Source organism: Necator americanus, chromosome II (assembly GCF_031761385.1).
Source record: "Necator americanus strain Aroian chromosome II, whole genome shotgun sequence".
In the NCBI taxonomy this organism is placed as follows: Eukaryota; Metazoa; Nematoda; class Chromadorea; order Rhabditida; family Ancylostomatidae; genus Necator; species Necator americanus.
The window spans coordinates 7,496,662-7,520,283 of record NC_087372.1 but is presented as its reverse complement, the minus strand read 5'-3'; the positions used below and the strand labels follow the sequence as shown (position 1 = coordinate 7,520,283).

General features: G+C 39.4%; 3 protein-coding genes across 4 annotated transcripts; 2 read left to right on the top strand and 1 right to left on the bottom strand.

The window, feature by feature from the left end:
- Positions 1-288: 288 nt before the first annotated feature.
- Positions 289-10,565, top strand: RB195_017093 (uncharacterized protein; the record flags this gene model as incomplete). 2 transcript variants are annotated; one of them, XM_064183935.1, is made up of 22 exons in its annotated part: positions 289-369; positions 463-576; positions 1,941-2,090; positions 2,199-2,300; positions 4,477-4,566; positions 4,629-4,763; positions 4,822-4,959; positions 5,056-5,121; positions 5,655-5,772; positions 5,830-6,002; positions 6,752-6,844; positions 6,941-7,081; positions 7,398-7,500; positions 7,675-7,840; positions 7,960-8,068; positions 8,170-8,280; positions 8,397-8,498; positions 9,030-9,120; positions 9,191-9,203; positions 9,278-9,345; positions 9,398-9,439; positions 10,390-10,565. In XM_064183935.1, the coding sequence occupies 22 exons, from the start codon at positions 289-291 to the stop codon at positions 10,563-10,565; spliced, it is 2,382 nt and encodes a 793-aa protein (XP_064039816.1). The 2 variants fall into 2 exon arrangements, with proteins under 2 accessions (XP_064039816.1, XP_064039815.1); XM_064183934.1 differs by lacking the exon at positions 9,191-9,203 and having other exon boundaries at positions 9,278-9,439.
- A 1,994-nt stretch (positions 10,566-12,559) lies between these two features.
- Positions 12,560-18,932, bottom strand: RB195_017092 (uncharacterized protein; the record flags this gene model as incomplete). Its single annotated transcript, XM_013452937.2, has 24 exons — positions 12,560-12,678; positions 12,839-12,936; positions 13,251-13,350; positions 13,410-13,521; positions 13,592-13,693; positions 13,784-13,927; positions 14,563-14,670; positions 14,727-14,882; positions 15,016-15,141; positions 15,189-15,267; positions 15,352-15,477; positions 16,057-16,119; positions 16,351-16,437; positions 16,544-16,653; positions 16,929-17,002; positions 17,119-17,253; positions 17,315-17,477; positions 17,530-17,697; positions 17,799-17,873; positions 18,035-18,187; positions 18,242-18,309; positions 18,409-18,607; positions 18,679-18,792; positions 18,915-18,932. The coding sequence occupies 24 exons, from the start codon at positions 18,930-18,932 to the stop codon at positions 12,560-12,562; spliced, it is 2,697 nt and encodes an 898-aa protein (XP_013308391.2).
- Positions 18,933-19,428: 496 nt separating this feature from the next.
- On the top strand, positions 19,429-21,667 carry RB195_017091 (uncharacterized protein; the record flags this gene model as incomplete). Its single annotated transcript, XM_064183933.1, has 6 exons — positions 19,429-19,569; positions 19,744-19,854; positions 19,908-19,985; positions 20,104-20,205; positions 20,271-20,402; positions 21,620-21,667. 6 exons carry the CDS (start codon positions 19,429-19,431, stop codon positions 21,665-21,667), a joined length of 612 nt encoding a protein of 203 aa, XP_064039814.1.
- Between the last annotated feature and the right edge of the window lie 1,955 nt (positions 21,668-23,622).

Genomic DNA, 23,622 nt, shown 5'->3' with positions numbered 1-23,622 from the left:
TTTTTTTCTTTTCATGTCAGAGTGTCAGCCTTTTCTTCAATGTGTTCAATGTTTGCTATTACATAAAGTCATATGAATAGAATTCATGGTTTTTCTATACCCTTGTAAATTTCTTCCGTTTGTTTGTTTGTCTTTTTTCTCTTAAACTGGATATTCAGATTCGCCTCTTTTTACCTGGTATTGATTTTTATGGAATTTCTCACGTTCTGCTTCATTATTTTGTATTTGTTCTTCACTATTTTTCTTCTTTTTTTTGCATCTCTATGGTCCCCCTCTTCATTTTAGAACATGGGTGATCTGGAGCGAGTACGGGCCGAGGTGATTCGGCTTGAGGCCGCTCTCCAGGAAGCGATCGCCGATAAACATAAGGTAAAGTGCTGTGTTCTCTAGGCGGGATGTATGTACGCCACTGGGCTGTCGTTTTTTTTTTTGTCGCTACTGCTTCTGAATGGACGTCTTTAGGCCGCAGAAGTGGGACTGAGTATTCTACAGGAAAAGGAAGCACTTGAGATGAAACTCGCTCAACTCCAAACGCAATACGATGCCGCAAAAATTGAGGTGGATCAGGCTAACCAGGTAAAAATGCATACAATACGATCAAAAATTCGCCTCATGCGTGTTCCACCACCTGTCCGCGCGTCTACATTCGATGAGCATACCGTAATCGCGCGTGCGGAGGCGTACCTGCCTCAACGATCTGTGCTAGATCGTCCTTAAAACCGTTTTCGATCGGTCGATAGATCACAGAAAACCGCTTTAGGTCACGAAGAGACACGGTAAATAAACTGTACCATTTTTTTTTACATTACCATTTTGCTCCATAAGTCGGTATAGTTGGAAAATGACTTCAATATATTACTTATTAGTAAATAGTAAATAATAAAGAGTAAATAAGTACACATTTTTTCATTTGCAAATAGTAGGAGTGTAATAATGTATTTTACCATGAACTCATTCCAGTTTATGTAAACATCAACTGTTTCCTTAGGGAAAAAAAGGAAAATATTCTGCTTATTTTGAAGTATACACTGGATGGGATCTGGACCCAAGCAGATATGCTGAATAGGAAAAGAATGTTTTCTTCGTGGGACCCGACCACAGTCACGGTATCAAAATGACTCAATGGCTTATTTGCGCAGTCGTTTGGACTCGAAATGGAGTGAAAGCGCTAATTGATTACGATGGATTTGGGGACCTCACTCATCTCTGCTGTGCGACTGCAACGGGTCCCGCCACAGTCGCGACCGCTGGCTTCGCTGTGCCTCTTTGAGTGCAGTCGCTTACGCAATTGCAGCAGACTCTGGGGCATTTTGAACCAACTGTATCGCTTAACGTGAAGTTTCTCATAAAATTGTTGCGACAAGATGCAACAGCGTACAATTTTGATGAAATCTGTTCGTTTCTGCAAATGATCGTAGTACATGGGAGTCGCATTTTTCGAATCTTCTACTTTCCATTTCTATTTCATTAGAGACGTAAAAGCAAAAGTGCTGATGCACCAGATAGAGCTTTAAGTTCCATTTGTTTGCTATTCACACTTAACATATAACTTCGAGAAAAAAAAAATCGCATTTCTCCTGACGTCGTATGCATTTTCCAGTTCTGGGATATTCCATGTGAAGTTCTAGAATGTAAGGGATTTTGCGTAAAATTCATTCCCCCAATGTCGTGAAGCCCGTTGACCGCGATGCGGCTTCGATTGGAGCAGGGTAGAGGAGGCATGCGCGTCGCGGTGGCACCGCCAGACATAAGTGCTGGCGACCGTCCGCCTCGAGCGAGAAATGAATTTCGTTGTTTTTTTCAAATATGATCGCGAATGTTGATCATTGTATACCCGAACAGAAATTAATCCGTGAAAAAAGTACATTTTTCCTTCAGTGGAAGTGCTTTTACTTGAGTTTAGTGCTAAAAATCATCCGATACGATTATCTCCTTTGTAGATGTTGGCCGAGTTTCGTTCACAACACAAAGCGGCTCATCGAAGTGAACTTGAAAATGAAATGACATTGCTGGAGGAGAGTTCAGCCAAGGAACGTCGTCTCACCGAAAGAATCACCGTACTCGAGACAAACCTTCGGAACACTGAACAGGTTTGATAGTGATCACGATTCACTGCTTTTATTTGCGTTTCTTCCCCTTTCTTCTCTAATACTTATTGTAATCCACGTGGGACCCCATCAATTTGTCACAATATTTAGGAGCTTGCTCGATGTCGAAGCGAACTCGAACGACTGAAAGCGGAGCACAGCTCTGCTTCGGACACTGGCGCCGCACTCGAAGAAGAACGGCGAAGACTTAGAGTATGTTCTTCTTGGAATAAGCATTTTTTTTTACTCTTTTAACTTTGAAAAGTCCTTATCCTTTCCAATTTAAGCTTCTCCTAACCATAATGATATTTATTGGGGTCCCATCAACTGCACCATACATTAGGTATACTTTCCGTAAATTAGTAGCGTTTTGACGGAGCACACTGGAATTGATGCGAAGCATGTGCAGAACTTTGTGAAAATTGGTTCTACGAAACATCTTAGTTGTTAAAATTATTAATGACTCACAACTGATGCCCTCGGATAGAGTTCCAGTGACAAGATTTTCTTGAACTTTTTAGAATTGTAAACGTGGACTGGTACAATTTATATATCTCCTTCTATTTCATACTTTGTTTTATGCTCCTTTTTTTCTATCTTCTTTTTCCTAAGTGTTTAAAGCTTTATACTTACTTTCACTTGAAATCAAACGATAGAAGTGCGAATATACGTCTCATTTCGAGCCGGGACCCATTCCGCACAAATACTTAGATTCTATTTTCTACGAAATCACCAATGTATGCATATATTTTCCGTTAGTATGGGCAAACAATTCTTTTCAAAAAAAAAAAAAAACCGTTCGTGCAATTAGTATTATATTGTGGGGTCTAATTCGAACTTAACCAAATTAACCATTCGCTTTCATGTTACATGGCAACAGAAGGATCGATTTTTATTTTCTTACCAGGTGAATAAGTGAATGCAAAGGTAGAATTCATAAGAAGATGGCCACAAATATCTAATGAAAATAAGTGCCGGTTGTAGTCGTTAATTACACTGATGACTCCCGAGGACAATTACTGGACGGTCGTCTTTTTCTGAAAGAAATCGACAATCCACCAATAATTGTTCGATAATCTGTTATTTTTGTCAGTTTACTTTCATCAACAGGGTTTTATAAACTGAAGGCACAGTTCTAGCGAATACCTTCTACAACAAGTAGTGTTCTTTTTGTTCGACCATCCCAACTGTACTAGTTTTATGGCGCCATGACCTGGACCCCGTAAACGGAATCACTACCTATTTCTTATCATTGGTAAGTGGATTTTTATACATTTCCACTTAAATAAATAGTCATGAATTACGTAAATTATAGTTCTGCTCATTATAATCTCGCATATGTGTAGTAACATATGAAAAACTAGAGGATTACTAGTTCCTTGTGGATGTACATAACTACTAGTTTCTTGAGGATCAAACTAAAACAAGATACATGCTACATTTACAACTGTATTGCATCGTACTGTACAGCATCGGTCACTCTAACCTCATTGTTTGAGTTTTGGCAATAGCTTTTTCACCTTTTTTTTTACTAATATGGTTTTTTCTTCTGCGATAAAAAGAAGTTTGTCGATTCTCGATGGTTTTGTTTTTTCAAGAAAAATGCTATTTCAATAGGAATTGATAATATTCGAACAATTTCCCTTTTACTGGCTGTACTTTCAATGACTACACGTCCTCTCTACAAGGACCACAAGTGTTTCGAGCTGCTCTTGCAGCCATTTCGCATTGAAGTTTGAAGCGGAAACAAAAGAAATTTTGAAAATGCCCGTTTTTGTCAATATGGCAGTCCATTGTTCTAATCCGAAACATAAGAGCAATTAAGTTTCCAAAAATTACGGAAACGGGGGAAAAAAAGTACTTTCGAATGGAATGCATGGCACTCGACCGGAAGTAACTGGAGAAATAAAAGAGAATGGACTTAGAAGAATGGACAGAACTCATTTCACAACCTAATGTTTAGGTGTTCCATCAATTTCTCCTTATCTGATTTCAGTCCTCGGGTTAAGAACCTTCAAGGGACCATTTCCAATAGGTTCTCTATTACTTTCCTTAGTCCGTAGGATAAACTTCAGCCATCCACGAAGTGTATGAAAATCCCTGCAGATATGCGTTTTTAAAAAGATTAATGGTCATGGAAAAGGAGTCTAAATCACCTGAAACCTCATCTCGCTCCACTTGTCCCAGTATTTCCTGTCCCATGCCGCACAAAATCGAATGTTCTCAAGAGGAATAATATCCTTTCTTTCTAAGACAACGTTCCATAGCCAGCATATCCAAAAAAGCTCGGAAAAACCTCGGCTAATCGATTTTCTGAATAATTTGCCCTGTGGGCTCATTCTTGCAACAGTCTGAAGGGAAACGAATTGCAGGATTAACGGTTTTCCAGGCCGAATTGAAAGAGACGAAGGAGCGAGAGCAAAGACTAATGGGTGAATATACAGAACTGGAAGAAGAGAATATTGCTCTACAGAAAACCGTAAATTCACCGCTGTTAAATATTTATATGTGCTTACGTGTTCAATACTGTTGCCCTTTTAGGTTGCCAATCTTCGTGGTGCACAAGTCGAATTTGAATCACTCAAAATCGACTGCACTAGATATGCCGACGAAATTTATATGCTGAACGCTGCAATAGAAGAGAGTCAGCTGTTGAAAAATATTGCCGAAAAGCAGGTAAAAAAATTCTAACATGTGTTTTTCTCCCTAAATGTGGTCCATTTATTGCACCTAGGTGGAAGAAGCGTTACTTGCCGCACAACAGGAACGAGAACAACGATTAGCGATGAAAAAAGAGTTGGATGCTGTGAAGAATGCTGAGCATTTGAGTAGTTTGACCGATATGCTTATGGGTCTTGAAAGGCTCGGAGAGGTGAACGCCCAGTATTTAGCTTTTCTTTTCTTTTCTTTTCTTCTTCTTCTTCTTCTTCTTCTTCGGATTTCAGAGAGTATTGTTTACTGTTTTTAGGAGCCGGTTCCTGCTCAGCCATCTAACGACCTCTTCAGCGAACTTCAAGGAAGCACTGATGAAAAGGTTGGGAATATCTTGATGTTCTTGCTCTTTCATTATTGTTTTTTTTTTCATTTTCTCTATCCTGCTGTTTTTCTTTTTATTCATCTGTTGAGTGGGTGAGGAGAGGTCCAGCAAGTTTTCAACGAGCCATCAGCTTTTCAGCCTTTTGACATTCTTTCTGAATCATTCAAAAATACGAATGAACAGCAAGAAGTGGTTGTTATGCAATCTGCGGTTTTGCTTTGGGGATTAAATTATTCGCGGCAATGGACGATTTTTCCACCTAACTTCAAAATGTGCAATAGTCATCTTTTTGTTCTAGCTGTTAGTTGTTAGCCGTATTTAATGGAAGAGTTCTTATTTCAGTCAAAAAGAAATCTTTACGTCTTCTCTAAGACATAGTCAGCTTTTCTGCTATTCGGTAGGGCTTTTTAACAAACAAAAAAAAATCACTTTTTGCCCGTTCTCATCCTTTTTCTGTCTATTTGTACCTTGTCTGTGTTCCTGATGATCCTTCGTCTATGAAAACCAATATTTTATATAACAAATTTTAGCTTCGTGAATTGGAAGCTGCTCGTGATGGCCTTCAAGAAGAGGTCAAAGATAGAGAGAAAGCTGCTGTAGAAGTCATATCAAGCATAATGCAAAGACTCAACATTAACTATGCTGGAGGTAAAATCACATGCATTCTCTTCTTGTAAACCACAACGTTAACGTCTTTATTCCCAGAACTTGACTTCCGACATGTTCGCCAACAAAAAGATGTGGTTCTGGATCGACTCGATCATCTGTTGAAGGGCGATGATGCGAATGCGGACAAGAGAGTTCACGACCAAAAAGCTGATATACGCACATTGTTACTTTTTGCTGGCGAGAAAGCAGCACAACTTGCAGCTGCTCAGGTGCTGTACATTTCCAATGTTATTGTTATAAGCTTCGGTCCCATGTATCATTTTAATGAAATGCTCTCATCGTTATCGCACGCAAGGCTTCGTGTCATTTTTTTCAAATGTGAGAAACAAGGCTCGGAACGACGTTTTGCATGCTCAACGAAGCAGCATATGTTCATTTGAGGGTTAGCTTTGTAGCAACACTAAATAATATATATTATTGAAAATAGCGACGTTTGTTGCAAAAAAGTGACACACTATTGATTAGTAGAATCTAGTTCTATAGAATGGGAAATTCGTGGTTTTGTTGAGTAAAATGAATGGGTCTTGAAGTCGGATTTCAGGAGATGAGTAATTCATTTCGTTGGGTAGAATGTAAGGAAAGTATTTTTTTCAACGCTTGGAACTTTATGCGATGTCCAAAGAGTCACAGTTGCAGTTTCACTTGCTTCAGCGATCTTTCGGTTATTACTTTTTAGTAGACTCATTCTTTCTTCTTCTGTTGTTCACCCGTTCTGCATTTTAAAACTCAATATATAATTTCCGCAAGAAAGATGAAGGAAACGAAGAAATTTGCATATACCAACATCAATTATTCTTCACTTGTTTTTCTGTAATTCTCGAATGGGTCCGTCTGCACTTTTGTTTGCACTCAATTTTCTAGCTTGCCTATGGGAGCCTAATAGTTAAAGTGCATGAAACAGCACTGCTAAAAGAAAATTTCCAAAAGAAGATTTTTTTTATAATTTAATCATTTTCAGGATGCCATGATTCAAGTTTCCGATCAATTATTCCAGTTCTACTCGCAGATTGTTCAAAATCAAGGTCTCACATCTGAAAAGTCCGTAATCGAGGTATGCTTATAATCATGGTGATTCAGCTAATACCCATAGCACTTCGAAACGACATTTACGCATGATTGAACCAGTTTTAAATAGTCCTTGTCGTAGATTGTGAACAAATTGCGACAACTGGCACGCGAAAATGCAGAGGACTTACCGAAAGTCTCGTTGGTAGACGAAGGAGTGGAGAGTGGGACCGAAACGGATACCAGTGGTGCAAAGGGTATTCCGTTGAACTCGGATAGAGCTGTAAGTGCTGCTGTACTTTCTTGAACCTGCCAGTTCTATAATGCTTAGAATATTTGCTGCATTTCTTTTGCCATCTAGCACTAAAGTGTTTTCGTCTCGCTTCCCAGGTACAACAGAAGCAATGTTGTTTGTGTTTGTTATTAAGTGCTGCAACTTCACCCATGAGCATTAGAGAGAGCCATTTTCCAACAACTCGGAGACTGCTTCATTCCTTTTTTTCATTTCCATATATTTAGGGAGAAAAATTGCGTGGATGTCTAAGAAGGATATAGAAAATTCCGAGTTGGAAATACGGCTCTACTATGATCTTTTCCAGGTGCTTGCCCCATCCTTTATTCGTGACGTCGATCCACGCCTCAGCAGCTGCAAAATTGCTGATGTGGTTAGCGAGAGTGATCTTCGGCAACGCGTACTTACAGGTACTTTGTTGTTGTGAATTTCTGTACGATCACGACATTTCTACAGTATTTGCAATAGGATTGTGATGCATACTGTTGTTTTTTTTTCATGAGAAAGCAATTCGAAATAAACGTTAAAAGGAGGAGGTACCCAGTAGAATATGATTATGCGAACGATTGAGCACCCTCTTGCAGATGGCAGCCCACTATCGCAAACTAGTGAAAGTCTGAAAAAATTGTTGACGACAGTAAAGCGAACAGCCGAGCAAGCACTCAATCAAGCTATTGCGGCCGGAGGAGCTGAAACAGACGACATCCTCATGCAAAACATGAAACTTCGCTCGTTACTGAGCACAAAACGGTATGTAATCCTGTTATTGCAGTTTGACTGAAACTGTTTCCATTATCTTTTGAAATCTAATTTCCATTATCTTCTGAAATCTGATGCAAATTCTTGTACTAGTCTGGAAAACATTACAGCGATCAGATCTCGACCTTGCGTACTGTGTTGAAGTCGAACAAATTGACAGCTGAGTCAGCGTTGGCCTCACTTCGAGACAAATACGAAGCCGATAAGAAGGCACACCAGGTACGTGCATGAATGCATACGCGTGAATTATTCATCCATCAAGGGGTTCAGTTCTTTTTTTTTCGTAAAAGAGTATTCAGCCACTTTACGATTTTGTTCAGGAAATCGGCGAGCGCATGAGGCGTGAACTAAAACAACTCAAGGAAGATGCTGCTACTTTCGCTAGTCATCGTGCTATGTTTACCGCTCGATGTGAAGAGCTGCAAGCACAGGTATGACCTGGATTCCCATTTCATGTACTCTCATTACTTTCTTACATAACTGCACCTCTCAGAGCATTTTTACGGAAGTGGAAGTTCTTATCTGTTAAACACAATCAAATTTTAAGGTAGAAGAACTGGAAGCTGACCAGCGTAATAGCGAAGAAGAAAAGAAGACGCTTAACCAGCTTCTTCGCCTAGCTATTCAACAAAAGCTCACACTTACTCAGGTATGTCCTATAGTTTCGAAATCACTGTCACTGTTTCGTAAGAAGTCACTTCTGTGTGCGTTGGTTGAAGTAACTCGTCTCAGCTCAGGTCTCTCAGCTGCTGAGCCGATATTCCCAATTCAACAAATTAGCTAGTGTGTGATTATGCTAAAACAAAGCTTTTCTATTCAGTCCGCAAAACTCGGTCGCTTTCAATGCACATCCATATCTTTTCATAGCTCTTTTTACAAAGATTCTCTCTCAATGTGGTATCTAAGTTTACTTCGAAATTTTGGGGATTTTCTTTTTCAACAGATTTTCTTTTGTTGCGGAAAAAAGAATAAGCGTGACAGTGCAATGCAACGATCTTTTTCCTTACTATTTGTTTTCATCATAGATAATTCTTTACAACAGAAAACCTGCCGTAAAGTATGTCGCTTATCTTTGCTCTTGAGTGTTTCGTATCTACAGACGTGAAACCATATATATCTTGATTGCACTTGAATAAACACATCGCTCCTTTTTAGGTATTAAGTTTTTTTTTCTCTTTAGCGCTTAGAAGATGTTGAAGTGGACCGTGACCGACAGGCGCTAAGGCAAGGAGGTGGAAAACGCCAAGGCGGCCCGTCCAGAAGTGGCGATGGTTTTCAACCCCGCGTCGTGCGCTATCCAACGCAACAGCAGTCGGGGGGCCAGAGAGGAGGAGTCCGCAGGGACAACCTTTAGGTAGCATTTGCAGTGATTTTGATCTTCTAATTTCTTTGTTTACCTGAAAAAAACTGTTACCAGCAGATGTTCAGAGGCAATTGCGGACTCCTCCCGTTTTTCTTCCTCTTCTCTGCGACGGGTTACTGTTTCAAATGCGCTGGTGAATATAGACAACAGCGACAGCTTCTCATGCGAGCTTCCTCATTTTTTAGAGAACAGCCTCAATCTCAACTACCTAGGCGAGGGATGTTTTGGTTAGTTTCATTTCTGTATGCATTTTAAAGCTATTACGAACTGGGTGAGGGTAGCTGGATGGCAAGATCACAAAATCTTACTTTGATTTCATTTGAGAATTACAATCGCCATCAGCCGACTCGCCGTGGAGGACGATGACCCTCAAAGTTATCATCCAGATCTGACACAGCAGCATGGAGTCGAAATTCGCGAAGGAGTAAAGCAAAACACTTGACTCTAAGTGAAACGCAGACGTAGATCGAAGGCGCTCTTCTCCGTCAGTAGTAGCGCCTCACAACAGTACAATTTCTGAATGACACCGTTCAGGGTTGTCGTCCTCCATTGCGGGTCTATTTAAGTCTACTGAGAGCATACTATCTGAGATTGTATGAACAAATGGTTGTGGTCGGGTCAAAACCATAATACATGAAGCTGTGGTGGGAGGGAAGGGAGGGATTGCAATGTATTTTAGATGGGGTTTGGAGCACTCAACTGTGCCTTTATTTCTGGGAACTCTATCTTCTTTTTTCTCTTCGCAACTTTAGCTTACATTTCGTAAATCCTCTAAGACCAATGCTTAGGTTTTAGGGCCTTGGACTGATTTAGTTAGTTACCTCCAGAAATAAAAGCGTGACTGAGTGCCCTCCCTCTCCAACTACATTTTACCAAAGCTAGGTGCAGTTCGGGGAGCGGCTCCATCCGAAGCGGTGCAGTGGAGCCAAGCGGTTAGGATCGTGGTGTGATCGATCATCCCGAACTGCAAAGGTGAGTGGAGTTAGCGAAGGTCTCACCTCGACCCCACTCTTGGCTTCACTGCGTCGCTGCGAGCAGAGCCGCTTACGCGACGGCGCCGAGCTTCGTGTCATTTTGATAAAAGTTAGGCATGAAGGGGATTCAGCTTCTTTTAGACTTTCGTCTTCTTTGTAGTTTATTTCAAAATAGTCTCTAGCGTACATCGGCAATATTTCAGGATATGAGAGCGAATCAATATATGTTCTGGACTCCGCCATTCTCGAACTTGCCCTCGATGAACTGCGAGCGCAACTTCCATTACCTCGTCTATTCGCCGACGTAGAGCTGGTTGTGCTGTTCTACGCTTCTCTTGCGTTTTTCTGGCTGTTCTTCACCTGTTCCCCTCAATACTAGTCCGCATGCGCTGTCCTGGCATTACTGCTTGTGACACGCTGGCAATTGACTAGTCAATGATCTGTCATTGTCAATGTTATTCCGGCCATTCCGTTTTATAACTACGTTTTCTACTCACGTATTCACGTTCATAATGTGAATCCCATACAGCTATAATAAGTATGCTATCGTTGTGCATACCACACGGTTAGTAATCTCGTCCTCGTCTCATATCGAATTCAAATACCACTGCGGCTGTTTCGACCAACTTGCGGACCATTAGGATAATCGTGTTATGTAAAGGTGTTGTATGTTTGTTCTCTTCGTCGAGTGATTGTCAGGTAGTGTTATTGTTTTTGGGATTGCTCATCCTCATTCTTGTGATATATGCCGTCGTCCCAGTAATTTTTTTTGTCAAACTTATAGTTTAGGGAATAAGCTAACTGTTAGCTGCAAAAAGTGTCCTTGATATGCTATTATGACCAAGAGAATTATGTGCCTTTGCACACTACCACTTAAGTTATTCCTAAGTATTTGTCTCCCAAATTGATTGTGATAAGTTGTTATGTTGAGCCAAATTGACTCGAATTGTATAAATTATACTCTAATATTGCATTCCGTAGTATACAGCGGATCACGGACAAAACGGAACTGTTGCAGAGGATTCAAATAATAGTTCATTATATTCACAATGAGATAGTGTGGAATTTCGTCTTAGAATTAAAGTCGGTAAGAAATTTCGCTGCGAATTGGCCGATGCTCGATCGATGGTTCGATATCGTTCTAGTGCCAACCAGGCCTTTCGTCCCTCCGGGGTCGATTAATTTGTGCCAAACATGTCTGAGAGAATAAAACGTTGACTTGGTGCGTAAGCTAGCCTCGCAAATCACAGGACAAATGGGTAAACCTCAAACGATCCTGAATTGATGTGGACGCGTTAGCGCATTCCAAGTGGATTGATTAACGCCGAACATTTTTATTCACAATTCATCTCAAGAAAAAAGATATGCCTAATACGAACGAATTGGTACAAAACCTATCAAACTTCATGATAGCTACAATTAATGTCCAGTCATATGAGGTAAAAAATATTTGAGGTGAGAGACAGACAAAGAGATTCCCATTGTGAATCGAAATATTGGGACCCGACAGCACCTCGGGGGTACTCTTGCGTCGTTACGAGTCGCGAAAAACATATCGAAAGTTATAGAATTTCATAGAAGAGATCATTATTACTGGACTACTACTGTTTTACTGACTACTGACTTAGTATCGTCCGTTACACCAAATAATAAGGATAAAGGTTGAAGTGCGCGACGTTGATTAATCCGCTTGCGATGCGCCATCATGTTCGCCAATGTCTTTAATTCAGAATCGTTAGAGGTTAATGTCGATTGATTGATCTATACAACGACTTTCGAAGGCTTTCGAAAGCCGATGTAACTCTTTATCTTTCCGACAGTTTGGTAAATATTTATGGACCCTGGAGTGATGAAATTTGCGCAATTCGGTTTCGATCCATTCATCCCGTACATTCACGGCTGCATTTCTTAACATTTGAGCTAAACACTGCCCAAGTATTGACGAAATACATTGAAGAATATTGCTCGTAATAGAAGTTTGTGACATTCTTCAACATAATTCCCCCAAGAAAAAACTGCCAGAGTGAACCCAACAGAAGAAATCTCTTTAGCTTTCATTTTTTAAAATTTTAGTGAATACTTAGGCAGAAAGATAATATCAGAGATAGCAAGTAGTTTGTCACATCACGATTAAAAAACATGAAAAGAAGCTGAATGAAGAGTCTTTAGATGGACAAAAATTATAAGAGAACTAGTATGAGATGTCACTGCAAACAATGCAATACCCGATACTTTACAACATGCGAATATCAAGAAAACAGAAGAGGTCAGTATGGCAATCTTTAAACATTTACAATTGGGGTATCCCCGCAAACATTTCTCACATGAGTAAACAATAGAACCGTTACCAAATCTAGAAAAAAATGCTTAGGTCTACGTCTTCTTACACTGCTCATCAGTATTGGCAACTTCACGAAGCAAAGAGTTTACAGTTGGACCGCTTTTGTGAGAATCGCTCTCGAGGATTATACGAGGCCCGTAGTTATCCAGCACTAAGAAAGCGAAATACATGCTAATTGTAATCTAGAAATGTACATCTAGGAAATACCGCTCTCACAACGCTGCTATACTTCAGCGTAGTTTAAAAAAAAAACTTTTTTTCGGAGAAGCATTATATCGACCCCTACGAATAATAAAAGATGTGATACTTACAGCTGTTTTCCCAACTCCAAATGTATTGCATAGGAGAGTGGCCAGCAACCGCCTTCGAAGTCATCGCACTTTCCCAGAACGAAGAGCAGCATTCATGCCTAGAAACCGACGATAGCTGACGCTTCGACATCGGGTTAGCGCTGCCCTTTTGTAGTCGCAAATCGCTAGCTATGCGTTTGTAACGGCAACAGAGCTCTTTCGCTTGCCGCTAAACCTTAGCCAAAGAAATCACTGGTGCTGGAAGCTGAAGTGGACGATACTCTGCCCTTGTCTATGGTTAGTCCATGACCAGTCACTAGTGCTTCCAGCACCAGTGATAAAAAGTCATATAAAGTTGTGATAAGCTTGAAAGCTCCATTAAGTAGCCAGAAAGAATGCATGTAAAACATGAAGAAGAACAGCTATTACTCACTCTTCCCATTGAGGTTCGAAAAAGCTACCCAGATCTGCTCGTTGAGGGCAGAACGCATAAGTCATGTGTCGGCTACAAGACCATCCCATCTTCCAAGACTCTAAATACCCATTTTTACCTTCACCCCCCACGCAAGAAATACGAGAGATGGGCATTCACCTTTCAGCAAGCGCGCAACTCGAAATGCTTTGCACATAAGTAAATGTCCATTCTCCTCAAACACTAGTATTTCTTCGCCTGAGTGACGCAAACGTGAAAACCTTCGACGTACCTGAAGAAAGTCTTTGTTTACATAAAAGAACAAAAAGAGTGCAACGAAGTAATCATTGAAGAATAAAAACCTCCGCAAGCTGGTCGAATTGGAACAGTTCTGCAGTGACAAGTTGTGGGGGGACGATATACCGTTCATGCTGTCCCCACCCTAATCGAACTTGGGGAACGACCTGCAATTCCAAAATGAATCAGTATTCCAATCAAAGATCATGATGCAGAATAAGAAAAGTAAGAATCAATTGCAGAAAAAAAAAACAGACCAGTTTGAGTGCCTGACAGAATTTCTTTGCTGCTTCCATTCGTTTTGAGTAAAGCAGACCTGATACATCATCACCATTAATGACTGCTGCATCTAGGATGCGAACGAGACCGTTCGCCGCCACAGTGTCGAGATGCTTATCCACCTGCCAAGGCTCTACGTTTAGTTATTAACAGCTTCAATTCTCCTTCCAGTTATTACTTTAATAATCTAAGAGGGAGAAGAGGAAACAAGAAAAATACGATACGATAGGATCAAACGTAGTCCTATAAAACTGAGCTGAGTTAGGTTTCTACGAGCTTAGATAATCTAATGACTTCTACTTCTCTTACGTCTAAATTATTATTAAATTACCAAATTATTATTACTAAATTACTAACCAAAATTACTTCAATGTAAAAAATACTAATACCGCTCTCAAAAAGTAAAGCGATCATTGGTAGTTATAGATGCAAAACGAAACTTTTCGAAAGCCCCACGATAAAATGGAAATATTTCGCTTCGGAATGATGCATATTTGATGTCTCGGAACGTAACGAAATCAAAAAGGATGGGACCCATTTGTACTTTGCGTCCTCCTGGGAGCGCAACTTCGTTCAAAGATCGTTCGACACTGAAGACGCACCAAAAGTCCCCGCGCAGAGTTGATGATAGGTGGGAAGAGAGAAGATGAGAAGTTCCTACTAATCGAGCCTCATCGAGGTATTTTTTCCCAAGTACTCCAATTGGTACCCAAAGCGGGTAATGAGGATAACGAAAACAAAACCGAGATGGCGTTACCAGCTTGTAAGTCGTCGCTCTTTCTACTAGCAAAACTGTTCGGTCAGGAATTCGCATCAAATTGTTCTCAAGCCTCTCCCAATGTTTCTTCCAAACAAACACTGCGTCCTTAACAACTAGATCTATTAACAAGCCAAACAACGACAAAGTACTAAGGCTCCTACTCCAGTAGAAATAAGCAGCTCCGGTTGTGTAGAGGCACGGTTTGATAATATGTTGAGCGAATATTCCGCATACTTGAGCTCTTTTATCATTCTTTCAGTCAAGAGGTTCGCAGTAAATGGAGGTAGTCGTGCATTAAAGTCTTCACGCCCGTAGAACTGAAAGCTGAACTGATTTTCAACGCCTGAAAACAACTACACTCAACCCTATAGGATTACCTGATAGACAAAAAAAACTATCAAACGAATTTGCATGTGGAATCAGCAGGAAATACAAGATACCGTGCCTCACCTTTCTGGTGAACCTTCCAAAGTACTGATCTGGATCTATTTGTTGTCGCTCAGCGCCACGCTCTCTCCTATCCAGAGTTTTGTTTGGAACCAACCAATATTTTAGACAATCATCGCGAAGTGTTGCCTAGAGCACGAATTACCATTACCTCAACATTAAATATATTAACTGACTTGGTCTTTATCAATTAGAGAGCTGTTTCTCGCATAGCTTAAATACTTTTGCAGATACGTTGATTGTCGAATAGCCAGTCTGAAGTAGAACAAGAGTTATTGGAAGGGAAAAAAATAACAACCAAAAGAAACACAAAAATCTAGAAAAGTAAAACAAAATTACCTCTCGTTATGCTCAGTCAAATATGTAGTGAAAGTTTCATCGTTTCGCATCGTTTCAACTGGTACGACACTGATCACATCCCGTGACGACTTGGACTTCGCAAATTCGTCCAGTTGAATATTAACCCTGAATTGAATGTAATTTACGCCACACATGCATGTCGCAATAAAGCAGCATGTGATTAACAATATCAGTAGAGAATTCTAATAACTTTGGAGATGAAACTGTATACATGTGCTAATAGTGATTGATAAAGGATAAAGGATATCCGATCGATTGTGCAGGAAGCGGAACCTCTAACCGCTACACTACACCCGCCCCTATAGTAATTGATACAGAATAATAATAATGATATATATCTAATAAGAATACTTAAGGTATTTTGTAGAAATTTTATCGCGTCTTATTTCAGCTTAGGGAAAGGATAGGTAGAGAGAACCTTTGGGAGTAACAGTAGTGAACGGTAGTAACACCAGTCTTGGTGAGAACGCTAAATCAAAATTATTTGAAAATCAGAACAAAATCCAGCACAATCAGTGGAGCGGTCTAATGGCGTGCCCAAGATTTTCCCATTATCGCTTGTTCTACGTTTAACGAGCCCCACATAGTGGGATGTTGTCCTTGTCACCTTCCTGTAACCAGCTAAGATACAAGGTGGGAAATTTCTTTAAGACATCTTTTGTTAACATTAAATGTGCAACAAACCGTTTTAGATAATCCCGGATAGCATCGGAGTAATTCTTCCGTAATCCCTTGCAGACAATGTACCTAAAAAGAACGTTCTGGCAAATTTAAAAAAAAAACCACAACAAAAGAAGCGCATCACATTGAACGACCGATCAGTGTACAACTTATGTGATTATAAATAACTAGTGAAAGAAATTCCAAGAACATTTTACCAGTCCAAGAATGTGATGACCATTTTAACCTTTTTTGAAAGATGAGCACAACAAACATAGAACAACTAAAACAAAAACTTTTATCAAAACATCATAGCACCTTTCAGAATTTGCGGGGCGACTCGTATGTGGTTTATGAAGTGTCACTTGGTCATAGGCTATGTACATCAAGTAGATCAAACCAGCGCTGAAATAAAAAATTGCAGCATGCCAACGGAATTGATCCTTTACACTCTTTTATTATTCTTCTATTAAAAAAATCTTCTATGTAGTCCTATATAAATCGGTCAAACCTGAATGGTGTGAAAATGTCGAAGAGTTTACAGAAGAACACACCGCCTTCTTTTACAATACAAAGAGAGACCAACAACTGACAAAGATAGAGACGTTTCGAGAGAATTTCCTAGAAGAATTCAACTCAGCATTAGAGTGTCTTGTACATATGATATGATCACAGCGGAAAACGTGAATTTAATTAAAAAAATTAAAGCAAATTAAGAAAAATCGTAAAAGCCTCGGAACTTTCAGGACAACGTTGAAGAGTAAAAAAACCATGCAGGGTAAAAATGAGAACTACATCCTAAGAAATAGACTACCCCAAGTAAAGGTAAAAACGAGGGAACTAATGAGAACATAACAAAAAAGGGTGCAAAAGAAAAAAGAGAGCAGATGGATTACCTGGATAGTTTCCTGCCCTTCAACACTGAAACCGCCGTCGGCCATCATCAGATCCACACCCATGTCATTAGTCCCTACAATAAAATCCAGATTTCAGAACCCAAAAATCAGAAGAAACTTCAAAATCAACTAGCAAAATGCTTAGAAACAAAAACGGAAGAGTATTAGCGAAAACAAAGTGAAGAACCACCTTTCATGATGAAATCTTCCAAAGAGTCAATATTTTCTGGATTCATAACATCGCCATCACCATGTTTCCCATAGTACGGTTCAAAATAATAGGCAGAAGAAGCAGTAAACTTCCCAAGTTTGAAGTCATCTTTTCCTGTTTAAGCAAATTTGATTGCGATTCATCGAATATTTTTCTAAAAGTTATGAGGCCATACCTTTTAGTGTGAAACCGAATCCCTTCGCATTGTAAAACGCTTTGCGCCATAACATATATTCAGAAAATCCACCAGGACCAGCACATACATCAGCAAAATAGAATAGTGGGGTCTCACGATCACAGTTGTTTGTGGGTCGATCAGACTTCAGAGGATTTTTATTCTAAAGCGATAATAGTCCACTTTAAAATCCATCTGAAACAAAATGTGCTCACCAGAAGCTTGTCTTCTGTCTCCATGCTCAATAACCAGTCGAATACTTTATCCATGTTAGCAACTTTCATAGCAGCCCGATTCTGAAAAAATGCTCCTCCGATCGTCTCGTACGGGTTCGCTCGTGCTCGTGCTTCTCTGAGATCACGATCCGGTATCACATTGAAAACCTCAAAGGATGGATTCTAGGTCCAAAACACTCACAGTGTAATTGTTAACAGGAAAACCAAAAGACGAAAGATATCAAAGCAAGAATCAGAAAACAACAAACTTCTTTCGATTTTATCATTGTACGAAGAATTTCTCCGTCGCAGAATTCGGTCTCATCGTCTAGCGTTGTCTTCTTCTAAAAAAAGAAAGTTTGAAGAAGGAATCAAGTTGCTCGGAATGAAACAGTGAATGCTAGAGTATGTAACTCTTTAAAACAACTATGTTCATATAAAAGCGTACAAGAACAAGCAGAAAACCACACTGTGACTTTAAAATCACTGTGACCATAAGTCTTACCTCTCCAATTTGTATCCATTCAGAACCTTCGAGATTGTCTACAACCCAGTCACGAGTACTCTCCGGACATGCAGTTAACCACACCACATACTCTTCGATGCTTTTATCTTCTTTTGTCTCATCCCACGTTTCCGTAAAATCGCGGCCAACTGCCTAAAAGAATCTGCACATCTTTGACAAGATAAACAAAGCCACAGTGATGCTAACCTTAGATATTTCATGTCCGAGACCAACACGACCACGTTGAGTAGATAAAGCTACAGGTTCAACCATTCCTAGAAAACAAAACTAGTCACTGTCAATTCGATTAATGGATTGTAATTTGCAAAAAAAAAACCATTAATAACAAGTGCTCATTAATGCTAAGGATTTACCTTGTTTTTGCTTTCCTAAACCTTTCCCCTCCTTGTAACCCATCTTAGCCATCATCTTCTCAGCATTTGTCATTGGCTTAGTCCTGTCCACCTCTTCACTCACAGCCACTATCTTAGCTGGAGGTGGAGAATCGAGATCATCCGTGGATGAATCCGATAAGTCACCATCGGCAGAATCATCGGTGCATCTTCTTTTACCCTAAAGAGCTTTTAAGCAACAAATACTAACACTCCAATATTATTCTCGCGAACTGAATTATGAACGGATACCTTGTAGTGGTCATACTCCTCCTCAAACGTTTCTTTTAAATCTTCATGCTTAGCTTTTGTCAGCACAGACATTCTATGTTCTCTTCCATTTGATGGCGCATCGGGTTCGGAATCCTTATAAATAACTAGTTTAGAAGACTTTAAAGGAAGTGAAAAACGAATAGTTAGAAAAAAAAAACCAAAAAAAGAAAGTGGAAAAATGGGTAGTGCACGGTAACAAAAAAACCCCAACTCACAGAAGACTCTGCAAACATCCTAGTTCGAGCAAAAGGCTCCCGTCTTTCCTGACTGAGAAATAACAAGGAAATCCTATCTGAAATGAAATAAACACTTTAGGAACTTCTGTCAATTCTGTGAACTATTAAGTGATGTTAGTAATAACAAAACGAGCACCAAACCAATAACACCAAAAACAGGCATAAATTCTTGAAAAGACGGAAAGCTGCTAAAGAATATTGCACTATAATAATCTACAAGAAGAAGTTAACCCGATATTATTAATTCCGCCGAAAATCCACGTACAAGAAGTCAAAGGTATTATTTGCTTACGGTAGAGGGAGATGTTCGTCTACACCCACATGCAAACAAAGTCCACTCCCGAAAATGCACAAAACACACGAAAAAGTACGTGAAGACGAATAGGTCGCTGCCTGCGTCCACGTCAGCAAATAATTCCTACTTTGCATAGTCTTTCTTGTATTTGATGGTGCTCTCTTCGTAATCGAAAAGTTATTTTCGAATATTTTTGAGATGTTGCGCACCATCCTGTTGGTGGGCTTCATTATATGGCAATCGTCAGCAATTGAGCTCACATTCGAATTACCCGACAATGCCAACCAATGTTTCTATGAAGATATTAAAGCCGGAGAAGACTGTATGTTGGAGTTCCAAGTAAGGATTTGCAGCGTTTTTGTTCCTTTTTTTCATGAGAAGAAGTTGTAATACAAGGTTGCTTTGTTAACTTTTTTCACTGTGAGTTTGGTCTCACTTCTTTTTTCTTCTCTTGTTTCATATTTTTACATGTCTACAATTAGCAGTTTCCTATAAATCTTATTCCCACTTCAGGTGGTCACTGGCGGTCAATATGATGTTGATATGACCCTGGAGGATCCCAAAGGAAAAGTCTTATATAAAGACGTTAAGAAGCAGTATGATAGTTACAATTGGAAGTCAGAGGTAAGAGTATGGAAATTCTTTGAGCTTTTGAAGGTATGAAAAATCCTTTCTAGGTACCAGGCACATATAAAGCGTGTTTCTCTAATGAGTTCTCAACATTTTCGCATAAGATTGTCTATATGGACTGGCAGGTACGTAACTTATACAGGACATATCGTTATATTTATCTACTGATTTTCCACACACGGACTTATAACTTGTGTTTTTACGGAGATTTCCGAGTTTGTGTGATGTTTTCTCAAATCTTAGGTAGGATCTAACAACAATCTTAACAAAGCAATCACACCTGGCGGACATGCGATGAACGCTCTTGAGAATTCCGCTGTTGCAATTGCTGACAAACTGCGAGTAGTAAGTGCTTTTCTCACAATCTGATGATTTGTTCCTTCGAATTATTTTTAATTCCTTAAACTAAGGTGGATGATTATCAAACACATCATCGTTTGCGCGAAGCCACAGGTAGAAAGAGAGCTGAACAGCTGAATGAGCGTGTACTGCTATGGAGTTTAGGGCAAACATCGCTAATTGTCCTTATCGGTATTGCTCAGGTTCGTTAACTTTATCCCACTAATTCTACATTTTCTTAAAATATTCTGCTTACGCAGATGAGAATACTGAAAGATTTTCGTGGCGTTTCCTATGTTTCCAAAAATCGACTTCTTTGAGTATTTCTAAATTTCATCACATACATACTGTAGCCACAAACACGTAAGCATGATGAACAAGGATATCATTTGACTTTGGAAATTTAAGGGCTCTATTCTTTCCAACAAGTGAACGTTTTGTGTCCTAGTGAACTGATCTCAATCCAAATAGAAAGCGTGGTGTAAAGAGATAGAAAATTGGAGGCAAGCTTCAACCATACAGATGCATCAGTTCAATAGAAACGCCCGAAAAATCGCTGCTCCGATTTCACCTGTTTAAACTTTAATAAATAGGCCGATTTTATTGAAAATTTTCCCTCTATTCAATACTTCTTTTAAATACTTCTTTTAAATGTTGATAAAATATACAGTCCAGGTAGTGTTTGCTGTTGGTTTCTATTTGACAATACTTTTTACGAACGTAGTGGACTATAAACGGCTACCTGATTTGTGTGAAATAGTGGCATTCATCAAATATGTATTTAGTTTTTTTTTTGGCCAGAGCGAAGTTTTGTGTCATTCCTGGTACAATCGATAATACCTGTTACGCATTATCCTGACCACTTGTGGTCACGATGCTGCACTCTTACCAAAGTTGAAAATTTGGAACATTTAGGTTCGAGAAAACCGCCTCAAATTTTTCGGTGTTCGATTTTCAATAAACTTCGTCATCGTAATCATTCGATATATCTTTTTCTCTTCAATTCCGCTCAACAGGTTACAATTTTTTATTCTCGGCTAGTATCTCGTCTGGCCGAAAAAGGAGATCCTAGCCCAACTCTTGGATCTTCTAGCTACACGTGGAAGTGTAAATCGTAACTTAGAGAATTTTCCTAATACATGTTTAACTATTATAACACTTCAAGGGTCCAAATCAAAGGCTTCGTCCTCTGGAATTCATTCTGTAATCATTCGTTGCTATTCGATGTCCCATTGTTATCTTAGATTTCATAACTAGCAATATATTCTGTTTTCCTTTTTTCTTCCCCACAGGCTTTCACACACAACTGTACAAAATTCATACAAACGTATTTTCTGAAGTGTGTACAGCTGAAAGCGTTGCTCACGTGCCTCGCACATGTGGCCAGCATCTGATAACAAACTAAGACGCCCTCTTTCAGGTCATGCTGCTTCGGTCGTTCTTTTCGGATAAGAGGTCGAGGTATTAGACTGGGATATTGAATCTTCATATGCTGCTTTTCACAGTCACCTGTGGATAAGTGCTATGTATTTGTCTCAACATGTGATGTTATTTTTTCGTCCTCCTTCAGTTCTTCAGTGATATTTTAGTTATTCAATTGAGAAGGGTGATATGCCTTGCATAAGGTAATGATATGTGGCACTCAATTCTGTTCTCATCTTCTGGGATTGTGTAATCATAAGCAAAATATTGATGTAAAGTATTTTTTGTTACAGTTTCATATAAATTTATTTATTCATACGTACTTCTTGAACTTCTTTTGAATAAGCGGGAGAAAGATATTGGTTAAACACTTATTCACTAGTTTCTGTTTGATGATCTGATTTCGTAATTGAAGTTATTTCAGATTTCTAGTGGTTTTTGTTTCTGTGATAGAATTGAGCGCTTGTACATGCATTGGTGCAAAGGTGCTAGTGTAGAGGTGTTCGTTCTGCACAAATCACGTTAGCATGATTGAAAATAAAAACACTTTTTCATGCGGTAAAGCATAGGACCGATTATTCCGCTACTGTATGAGATCGTGAAAAATAAACATTAACATAGACGATCATAGCGCTTGGTTGTAGAATTCATAATGTGAATTGAGTGCTATCGGCTTCGAGAATATAGTTTATATTCAACACATGAAGAATTATAAATTTATTTTAACGATAAGTAGTGTTCTAAGAGTGTTTTTCTAGAATGTTTATAAAGTCAGCTCAAGTCCTCAGCTTCGTAGATTCTATTGGCAGGAGTTTTATTTATTTCTTTTGCATATTATTTTCGTACGCGTACTAAACTCTTTGAGTATGCCTATTGTTTAAATGCTTTCTTTAGAGTGATGAGATGCTTGAGAGGATAAGTCATTGATGGCTTCGATTTTTTCAGGCTCTGATGAAGGCGATAACGTCGAAATATTAGCCATTAGTTAATAAAGAAAGATCAGTACCATTCTTGGCTTCAGCTTCAGCAAATCAATCAAAAGCACCACTGAAATACTATAAAAATACCTAATACCTTTATACAACTGGAAATTTGTCCCTACGAGTGCGGACACAGTGAGAAAGTCCACTGGAGAACAGAAGCAGACGGGTGAAGAAAGACGGAAGAGTGTGCATAACGAGAGCGGATTGTTTTCACAGTTGCGTCACGAAATTGACGATGAGTAAGAGGAAGAGGAAGAGCGAAAAAAATCGGAGGCAAAAAAAAACGCTCCTCTTCTAACAGCTTCGAGAAACATTTACATTTCGAAGTTTTTTTTTTGTGACGGAAAAATCTCGAATGAAAGAAGTACAATATCGAGTGTTTCACTTGAAAATATAATAGGGGTATTTTGGTGAAAAACACATGCGCGGAGGAACAATGTGAACCGCTCAATGCGCCTCGAAATTACAGCCTTTTCCATCGTCATTCTACCGTATTTACCAGAACATAGATTCCTTCCAGAGGTGTTGGTTTCCCTATTTTCCTTCATCTCATTCATATTCACACATGCAGTTAGGGAAAACTACGTAACTGGTTGGGAAACGAAACCTCTCTAACTCTCAAGAGCACAGAGTTACCCGCTCATGAGTATTATTTCAATGGCAACAACCAAAAAAAAATAGCGTGCTTATAAGAGAAGCGCCAGACTTTAGTTTCAGGACCTGGATTAGCTATACGATGGACATGTGTAATACACGTGACTATGTCTCTACACGAACGTGATCGTTCTCACATGATCATGCTAATGGGGATTCGCCGTAGGATACACAGCGGTCGTAATTACGTACACATTAATGTGTGAAGTGTCGTGCCGCGTGACTTTGTTCTCTGTGCATCGCATTTCTTCGACGTTTACTGTATGTTTCCTGTACTTTCTTACTTCGTCCCATATTTTGTCAAAATTCGTTTTTTGTTTTTTAACGTCGCCTTGTAATCTCTAGACGCATTCCTATTCTTACG